We start from the raw sequence: 10,094 nt of genomic DNA on the forward strand, positions 1-10,094 counted from the left end.
ACCATAGGACATCAGATGGACATGAACAGGAGCACGTAGTGCCCCACAGTGCCATCCCTGAGAAGTTCAAGTGCATATTTAGGATCAGACAGCTCAGGAAGGGTAACATTTAGCTAACTAAATGTAGCTGGGTGCCGTGGGTGAGGTGTCTATACCTGGGCCAGCTGCCTTGCGCTACCCTCACTGTCAGCAGACACCCAGAGCATCAGGCAGAGAGATGAAGGCAATCCACAGCTCACTGTCCTGCCTGGCATCAGACAGGAATGGTTTGGTACTGCAAGTTCTTTCTCATCTCCTGAAGGTGGGAGCTCTTGGCCCATGTTTCTCTGCTTCTCTTGAGTTTCCAGTGGCTTCATCACCTCCCTCCCTCTGTCACCTTCCTCACATCTGCAGCACAAATGTACCTAAAATGGGCCAGAGGTCTGTGACCCTAGCACTGCTCATATTCCCACTAACCACAGCACAGACAGCACATCCACATACACCTCATGCCCTGACAGGTGCCTGTGGATCATCCAGGTGATTTCTCACTGGCACAGGCTGATGCCATGTGGGCACTGTGCTGACTCCAGGCCTACAGCAGCCATGGGACTGCCTTACAGATTCTGATCCTACTCAGGCAACTCCAAGGCTCTGAGCAGGGCACCTATGGCTGCGCTGCCACTGAGCCCAGCTGGTGCCCTGTGGAAGCAGAGAGCTCTGGAGCCTTGTCCATCTCTCACAGTGCCCCCATACAGCTGGTTGCTGGAGAAGGATGGGACTGACTCTCCCTTCCCTGGGCATGTAGTCATCCTAAAGCAGAATATTTACAAAGCTACTCTTAATTCCAAGAGTCCTGGTCCAGCACATCTGCTCATCTCACTCCTCCAGGCACTCGACCATCCTGCCCTCCTCAGCCCAGGAAGCTCCTTGCTGTGACTCACCTCTTTCACCACGTGCATCCTGGCCCTCCAGCCCTGCCTGTGCTGTATGGTTGCATCCCTCGCCCTAGGGGATTGAAAGTGTCAAGTGAGAGAGGGTGAGCTGAGACCAACACCTGGGAGAGGCGCCCTGTGCCAGGCACAGCTCCCACCCTCAGATGGCATCTGTGGGCTCCTTTTCCTAGGAGAGCCTGGGTCACTTCTCAGACCTCCCTTAACCAAGGCAGGGATACAGATTTGGCAAATGCAGCTTGTGGGCTGCCCTGGCCTTTTGCACGGGTCCTGGGGCTGCAGACAACACGAGGCCATGACCACAGGGGAAAAGGTCACCAAACCAGCTAGGGCACAGGAGAATATCTGGAGAGAGAGGGAAGGATTGGGCTCTGGACAGGGCCTGGCAATCTCATTCCCTCTACAGGCACACCTCCTTCCCACCATCAAGGGAAGGGAAGGACCACAGACCTCAGTCCAGCTGCCACCCCAAAGGGGCAAAACAGAATCCCCGGAGCCCCTGGCACCCTCTCCAGCAGCAGCGACTCCCGTTCTCTCACAGCCTGCTCCCAGCAGGGTGTGCCTGGCTTTGGACTGGCGTCAGTTCCCCCCACGTTAAAGGAAATGTCTCCTGCCCACTCCCTGTCCTGCAACAAGCCACAGCAGAACCATCATCTTCCTGGCGTTCTTTTCCCTCGGCTCTGCGGGCAGACTCGTGCCGGCTCCCCACCGATCGCGACGCTTTTGGCAGAGGAGAGCGAAGCGGCTGGGGACCCCTGGGAACAGCAGCCACTGCCTGGCGAGGAGCCGCGCAGCCACGGCAACAGGGACACGCTGCGCTCCCAGGCAGCGGGCCCAGGTCCCGGGGCCGAGGGGCAGCGGGGGAAGCGCCGCTCAGGATGGTGAACCCGCTGATGTGGCGCAGCAGCACGACCAGAGAGATACACCCGCAGCCCGAGTCGCTGGCCGGCGGGGCAGCCCCTGCAGCAGCGAGCTGGCAGCCAAGAGCTGCGGAGCCAAAGGGGGGCTGGGGAGTCGAGCGCTTACCTCTGCCAGGGTTCCTGGGAGCCGCGGCACGCACAGCACCAGCAGCGGCAGCAGCAGTGACCTCATGGGGACCTGGTGGCAGCAGATCAGAGGAATGACAAAGCTGGGGTGGGGGGGGCAGTTTCTTAGCAGCGGCTGTCCCCAGCCAGCCCCTTGTCCCACGGCAGCCAGGAGCCGTGTCCCCACATGCTTTCCGAGCGCGGGTGACAAGATGACATCAATGGGGACTGGCCAGCGCGTGGCACCTCGGCCGGGCCCGCTGGCCCTGGGCGGGGGTAGAGCTCGCCTCCAGCCTGGGAGAAACCCAGCGGGGGCGGCTGCCTCTCGCTGGGCGCATTTGCTGTTGTCGCCGCAGGTCCGTGTCCTCTGCGGTGACTCCGCAGCTGGCCCGGGGAGAGCGGCTGCGGGCTGCGGGCAGAGCTGCCGGCTGGGATGGGAGGCTCGCTGCTGGCCGGGCTCTCGGGGGACCTCGCTGCGGCGGGGGCTCTGCCGGGCGGGAGCCCGCTCTGGCATCAGCGGGAGCTCCGGGAGCTGGAGCGGGAGGGGCGGGAGGAGCGGGAGGGGAGGAGACCGGACTGGACTGATGGCGGCTCCAGGCTGGGAGGGCACGCCCGAACCAACCCCAGCGCGGGGAGGGAGGGAGGGAGTGAGGGAGGGAGGGCTGGGGTGCTGGAGGGAGCCGGAGCACGAGTGTGGAGTGAGGAGTGCTGTGCATCCTTTGCTCCCTCTGTGCTGCACCTTCAGGCACCCTTCAGCTCTGTGTGCTTTAATTGCTGCGCAGGTGCGGCTGGGGAGCGGGGTTTGGGTACGCCGAGGGCAGGGATGGGGGTATTTCTGTGCCGTGGCCATGGCACGGTGGCCAGCAGGCTGCGGTGGGGGGAGTGCACGCTCTGAGAGGCTCCTGCCGTGGTATCTCGCAGTCACAGAGATGCCCAAACCACGCTTTGCCCGTCTGAGGGGTGGCTGAAGCGAGCTGTGCCCGGGTGGGAGGGCGCTGTACCTCGGGGGGTTGCCCCGGGGACCAGGCTGTGCCCCGGGCTGCGTGCAGGGCGGTGCTCTGCGGTGTCTGTGCAATGCGTGGCGGAGTGCCAGCTCTCATTCAGAGCCGAGATGCCATTGGCTTCACATCAGCGCTGGGGATCTGGGACAGTGCTGGAAGAGGTTCAGTGATGCATCAGTCCGGAAGCCAGCACAGCCTTTGTGGTCGTGGGAGTCTATCCCAGTAGCCAGCACGGCCACCTATGGGGGCTATTCAAGCTCCGCTCATTACTGTAACCCACCGAACTGTCAGAGTAGGACACGTCCCCCACCTGTCTTCTAGAACACCAGAATCCTTCAACAAAAGACTCAGAAGTTTGTCAGGTGGGACCTGCGACAGACAGAACAACCCCCAGTATCTGGACAAGGACACGGGAAAGCTCCAGCTCTTGCATGCAGTTAAGAAGAGAGGGGGACATAGGGGACCTGGTCTAGGATGCATCTCCAACCCCAGGTCTGTACCCCACCCTTCTGACAACCCCCAGGCTGATGGAGCCAGCTGGAAAAGGGGACAGGGAACATGAATCCCCTTCCCTTTGCATGGACAACAGTTAATTTCCCAGGTCCCGGCCAAATGGGACTGGTGCCAGGAGTCTGGGCCCGTGGTCACAGTCACGTCTCTGCAGAGGTCCCTGCCTGGAATGGGCTGAGGATAAAGGAGCCCTGGCCCTGCAGCTCAGCCCAGCAGTGAGGGCCTGTTTGTCACTTCTGTCTAGGACTCAGATGTTCTCCCTCAGCAGAAAGGTACAGCTCTACCACCAGAGCCTCTTCGTGTCACTGTCTCCAGACCTACCCCTCCCTGTACCCTGAACACAGAGATCAAGGTGGGAGCAGAAGGCAATGCCTTGGCTCCAGCACAGGAAAGATTTTTAACCTTTAATGCCCACAGCTCCAAGGGCTGAATGCCAAAAATGCCATGGGTGCAGCTGCTCAAGTGATGGATGCCCAGAGTAACAGCTGTGGCTCTTGGAGATCTCCTGATAAGCCCTGGGACTGAGATCCACCAGCACCTGGGGTGATGAGACTGACCCATCAAGCAGCGTCACAGCCAGCTCTGAGGATACCCATCCCTGCTGCTGGGCACCAGCCTGATGGGCAGCTGGCCACTCCCCGTTTAGTGCAAGGTGAGTGCTCACAGGTACTGGGGTGAGGTCCTCCAGCCCCTGAGATGGAGTTCCTCCCCAGAAATGAGACGGGGAGATTTGGGTCTGATTGCTGCTGTCTCCAGTGGGCTGGAGACTGTTTTTAAAGGCCCCTTTCCAGAGCTGGGCAGCTGCAGCCGGCTGCGAGGAGGCTGGAGCTCCTTGCTGCAGTGAGGGTTTGCCAGGTTTACCCGGGGGCCCAGGGCAGGATCAGGAATGTTACAGCTGGCTGCTCCCCAAACACGTTTCAAAGGGGCTTTCACTGGACGTCCCTCACAGGTCCATTGTGGGGTGCAGGCTGCCAGCGCAGGTGACCACACTGTGGATGGGGAGCGTGGTGTTGTTTGCTGCTATGAGCAGCCTGGAGGTTCACCTGGAGGTGGCTGGGATAGAGGTAGTGCAAGCAGTGCTGGGGACCCTGGTGTCCCTGGAGTGTGGCAGGTGATTCAGGAAGAGCTGAATTCAGGGAGCCCCTGGCTGATGAAGCAGGGGCTGGAGGTCAGGATGGAGGGCCTTGCTAGGCTGAGAATTGTGATCCAAGGACATGGGACAGGAGGCACCCTAGATTTTGAAGGAAAATCCTGGAAAAAGATGTTGCATGACCCAGTGTCAAAGGCAGTGTCCTCTGCAGTGGTAGCACGGATGGGAGGTTTTCCCTAGAGTCAAGGTGGGGCTCCTGCAGCTTCAAAGCATACCAAAGAGCAGTTCCAGGCCAGCAAGAGGACAAACCCAGCCACTGGAGTCCTGGGACACTCCAGCTGGGTTGTGCCTGCCCGGCCCAGCTGGAGAGAATCCGAGGCCATGCAAACTTCCTGCACCTGCCTGGGCACAGCCTCAGTGCCCCTGCACCAGCCTCTGCAAAGCCAGCCATCTCCACCTCCAGCCACAGCCTCTGCTGCTGCAGCCCTGCATGGGGGCACAACTCCTCTACTGAGGCAGTTGCTCTGGACAGTGGCTTGCCCAAGGAGCAAAGGGTCTGTTTTACCTGTTCTGGTCTCTGAGCTGGGCAACCAAGCAGGGATTTCTGGAACACGGTGTTCCCTTGGATCTCACTGCCATACTGTGCCACTGCCCTGCACCTCCCCAACCAGGAGGAGAGGTAACCTCACTCAGCATGAGGATGGGCTTGGGGGATGCCTTGCTGCCTACCAGGATGGGATTGGCCTCTGAGCATGGACCAGGAGACAACCCAGCAGCTTTCAGAGCCTCTGTGTGTCCTAGTGGCACAGCGAGCTGTCACCCCCTGCCACGGGGACATGTGTGTATACCAGCCCTGCTTATTTAACCTCGGGTCCCAGTGTCTGTGCTCCCTCAGCTCAGGGAGTTTGGGCTGTGGCTGCAGTGGAAAGAGCCCAAACACTGCTGGGAGCCAAGCTGAGGCCCTGTCCCTGACGCTGCAGGGCTCAGTAACCCCCACACAGGACAGAAGCTGCTCATCCTGTGCCAGCCCTGCCTTCCCCACAGCCACCTCAGGTAGGGACACAGAGAGAGAGAGCTCTCCTTCAGCTGGGATGCTGGATCTCCCCTCCAGTCCCCCCTGACCATGAAGCCTTCAGCTGTGCCAAACCTAAAGACAACTGCAGAAGTTTCTCCACCCAGCAGCTGGAACCAGGCCTGGAAACTCAGGGGCTGCCGAGTCATCACATTTTCCGCAAAGCAGTGAACGCTACCGCAAGGCACAGGGGGATGGGGATGCCTCGCTGCCTGGGATGGCTGCAGGGCTCCCGGGATGGCTGCAGGGCTCAGCCCACCAGGGCTGAGAAGGGACAGGGGCTGTGCAGCCAAGCCACTGCCTCTGGCAAGGGGCAGAACCCCAACATGGGACTGTGCTCATGGCCTGTGCTCCAGGAGCATCACCCAGGAGCAGGGATGGGAACGGGGACCCCAGACAGCATGCCTGTCACTGTGGTGTCAGGTCTTGCTTGAGGTGAGGGACAATAACTTCAGTGCAGTGCAAAGGCCCTGCCTGGCAAAGGCTCTGGGCTGTCCTCCCAAGCAGAGCCAACCCCAGAGCAGAGCAGGGCCCACACACTTTGTGCTCCATGCTCTGGCCTCCTCTCCAGGTGCCCTGGGCATGGAGCTGGCAACATTGGGCTTGTCCCTGCTAAGGCATCTCCTCGACTTGAGCATGGTCCTGCATACCTGGAGGAGTCAAGGCTCCCTGGGAAGCACCTGCTGGAGTGAGGATGGGCAGAGTGGACAGCAGAGTGCCCACCTCACCTAAGGGTCCGGCTGTGTCACAGGGTCTGTGCAAGGTGACAGAGGCAGGTGATGCTCCCAAGACTGGGTATGGGCAGAGCCCATGCCAGGGGACAGCATGTGGCTGAGGACACTCCCACAAGGGCTCAACCTGTCACTCAGAGGGCACAGCCATGACCTGGTGGTGTGGGCAATGCACAGAGGAACCTCTACTGCTGTCTGGACATGCCCTGATGTCTCTGTCTCTGAGAGCTCTGCCATCCCTCCCTGGGCAGGATTCTGTGCATCCAACCTGACACCACACAACAACATATGCCCAGGGGCCCCATGATATGTGGTACTAATGCCCCTGGGATTGGGCTGGGAACAGCTCTGGGGCTCTTGTCCTGCCTCAGGCCAGCACCAACCCTTTGGTCCCTGTCCCTCAGTCCCTTCCAATGCCCACCAGCACTGTGAACTGCCCCAGGCTGCAGTTTCTCCCCTCTGCTACTCTGAGGTGCTGAGTGTTGCCCAGGGCTGCAAGGGAGGAACAAGAGGAACAGGCTGCTCCCAGGGCAGAACCTGCAGAGGATGCAGGTGCCAATGGGACCTCTCATTTTGCAAGGTTCACACGCCATGGTTCTCCAACCCTAAACCCTAGAGCACTGAGATGCTCCTTCTCCAACCCCTGGCAAGTGTTTAATCATTCCCACATGGAGCCCTGCCAGCACTGCTGCCGCCTCCTGACCCATGCTTTGATACCTTGGAGCTCTTCCCGTTTTGCACAGGCAGGCAGTGGGGGACGCCACCCCTCTGCAGGGCAGGGCACAACCACGCTGTCCGGGCTGGGGGACAGCGACGACTGGCAGGAATGACTCTGTCACCATCACCTGGGTGATGCTCTTGGTCCCTGCACCCGCTGCTGCAGCCCTGGCAGCTGAGCCGGGATGCCTGCGGGTTCGAGCCAGGCGCCTGCAGAGCTGGGAGCGCAGGGCTGCGGTGACTCAGAGCGCGCCCAAAGCCGGCAGAGCCGGGTAGACCTGCTCTGCACCCCCGGGGCGTGGGTGCCGCCCCTGGGGCTGAGCAGGCTCTGCTTCCCCTGGCCAGGCAACAGGCACTCACTGGGGAGGGCTGAGAGCAGCCTGGATAGTGCCGGTCCCAGACCTACGGCAAGGTAGTGCTGGGGCAGCACCTGGCTCCAAAATCACCCACCCCATCGCCAACAGCCTGTGGAATCCTGTGGGGCTCTGCTCCCACCCTGTGATGCAGTGCCAGCACAGGCTGGCAGCAAGGGTGCCCAATGCTGCAAAGACGCCATGCACACGGAGCCAAGAAGTAGCCATGAGCAGCTCCCAGTGCCCGCTTGTGCCACACCATGGCAAGGGGCCCAGGCATGAGATTCCCCCTTGCACAGGGACAGCTACCGAGTGCCAGGCTCTGCTCCCGGCACGGCCGTGCTAGGAGGCTGCCATCCCCTGCCGCCCCCCGGGGCTGTGGCACCAGCTTTGCCTGCACCATGCCAGGGCACAGGAGGTTCTGCACTCCTTTTCCCGCTGCACACATCCTGGCTTTGACCAGGTGTCTGGGAAGAGGGAGGGGGACAAGGAATGGGACCCGTACCTCACCTGGTGGGTGTCCCTGGCGTGTCCACAGCCTGTTCCTACGTGCTGGCGCGTGCGGTGTCAACTTGGCACGCTCACACTCACCCGTTTACTCTGCTGGTGCACGGCCCTGACGTTCAAGTCTGGGCTGGACCGGTGGGAAGGCCCGCCTGGGCTCGCCCAGCTCTCAGCTGCAGGATGCTGGGGAGGAGGGATCAGCTGGACAGGGATGACTCCTGTAGCCCCTTGAGGGCAAGGGTCTGTACCCCAGGGGCAGGGGCTGTGTGCCAGCACTGCAGATTGGACATGGCTCACTCCTCCCTGCACCTTGCCAGAGTTTGTCCACGTGCTGTGGTTCCAGCCAGGGGCTGGGGATCTTGGTCATGCTGAGCATCCCCTCGTACTGCTGCTGCAAAGAGGATCGGGGAGAGCCCCAGGACAGTGATGAAGTCAGCACAGGCATCCATCCCATGCACCAGACCTGAAGGTGTCTGTGGTTTGGGATTGCCAAAGGCTTAGCTGCCCAGAGCCCCATCAGACCAGGCACTACCCCAGAGCAAAGGCATCCTGACCCCTCAGTCCCTCATCAGGGGGGATGGGGAGGAGCTGATGCATTGGCTTGGAGGTCCAGAGCATTCCAAGAGCTTGTCCAGAATGGCACTTATGCTCACCCTGGTGAACGGGGGGCAGCTGGTCCCTGGGAACAAGGAGAAGGGTCTGCCAGGGGGTTTGGAGCAGAGCTAGGAGCAGGTCCCAAGGTGCTCCTACTACCATCTTGGTGGATGGGGCAGGAGGAGGTGCAATAGCCATGGCGCTGAGTGTGAGGACTCCTGTCTCCTCCAGTCCCAGCTGTGGTTAAGGTCTGCACCTCACGGGTCCCATCTCCTTGGCAGAGGCTGGCAGGATGAGCCCAGCTTAGCCTTGCATGGGAGCTGTTGGTTCCTGCACACTGTGCAGCCCACGGTGGAGGAGTTCTGCACCCAGCCCTTGCCAGTCCCACAAAGGAGGGTCACACATTTCAGCTGCCACTCAAGGTATTCAGCCTTCCCCCAAAGGGTACCCATCCCCACCTTGGCTGGGCTAAGCTTTCTGCAGACAGGGAGAGGGACAGCAACAAGAAGCCCTGGACACTGCTGCCACACTCCACAGTGATGTGAAAACCCAGCCTCCAAATTTGGAAAGCAGCTCAGTTTCCAAATATCGCCATGAGCTGAAAATCCCAAGTCAAAACGAAACCAGCCCCAGCCTCCAGTTCAAAGTTTCCTGTATAAAAACAAACCTGCAGACAGCTGCATTTGCACACAAAAGGTTTTTTTTTCAGGAGGAAGGTTTCTTTTTCAGAGGAGTAAACACAAAGCCTACCCATCTTTCATGTCACAGGATAGGAAGGAGATCTGCCTAGCAGCTCAGGTCACAGGCAGGGCATTGTCCCCTCTTAGTGCCCGGCTGCTGTTCCTCTCCCATGTGCCCTGGCCTGTACCAGTGCCAACACCCACGCGCCCACCAATGCCACCACCACCACCACGACCGTATCCAGCGGCAAGCCCTGGACTGAGGCTTTTTACACCCGTTCCGGTAGCTGTGACACCTTTGAGTGTCCCAGAGCATGGGGACTGGCCTTTGCACTGCAGCAGTCCTGGGAAGCTGCGGCATGGCACCTAGGGGTGCTCCTGTCCCTGCAATGTGGCTGCAGCCTTGGCAGTGCCTGCTTATGCAGCTCCTCAACTTCTCCTGGCATCTCCTGTGGCTTCTGAATCCAAACACAACACGAGTCCATCTTGAAGACTGTCAGCAGTGCCTGCTGCTTTCTGCATCCAGCCCCCAGCATAAGCAGCTCTGCTTCTTCAGGAGGAGCTGGGGACCCCTTCTGGGTTCTACTCCCCCAGCCCAGCTGCAGGGAGCCCCAGCACCACCCTCCTCAGGCTGAGGCACGTTTGGGGCTGGCACAGCCTGGCTGCTCCCCAGGGCACTGCTGTGAGCAGCCACACATCCCAGCGGTAGCTGCTGCCTGGGACACATCTTGGCCACCAGCACAGCTCCCACAGCCATTGGTTGCCAAAGGCTCTGCTGGCACATGCTCAGCCTTGCCGGAGGCTGCTGCAGTTCTAGAGCAGGGGTGAGGCAGCTGCAGAGGGATTCATGATCAGCACCCTCCACTGTTGCCTGCTGACAATTTT

At 60.4% G+C, this 10,094-nt stretch overlaps 1 protein-coding gene across 1 annotated transcript in view; it reads right to left on the minus strand.

Moving 5' to 3' along the window:
* Nucleotides 1-2,454, minus strand: part of LOC121365430 (receptor-type tyrosine-protein phosphatase V-like) — a 35,160-nt gene extending 32,706 nt beyond the window's left edge. Inside the window, exons 1-2 of the mRNA XM_041489604.1 lie at nt 1,959-2,454; nt 924-987 (exon numbers count right to left, since the gene is read on the minus strand). Coding sequence (XP_041345538.1) covers nt 924-987; nt 1,959-2,024 — 130 coding nt within the window. The 5' untranslated portion in view covers nt 2,025-2,454. The remainder of the gene's footprint in view (nt 1-923; nt 988-1,958) is intronic.
* Nucleotides 2,455-10,094: the final 7,640 nt, after the last annotated feature.

Source organism: Pyrgilauda ruficollis, unplaced genomic scaffold (assembly GCF_017590135.1).
Source record: "Pyrgilauda ruficollis isolate IOZ18807 unplaced genomic scaffold, ASM1759013v1 scaffold95, whole genome shotgun sequence".
In the NCBI taxonomy this organism is placed as follows: domain Eukaryota; kingdom Metazoa; phylum Chordata; class Aves; order Passeriformes; family Passeridae; genus Pyrgilauda; species Pyrgilauda ruficollis.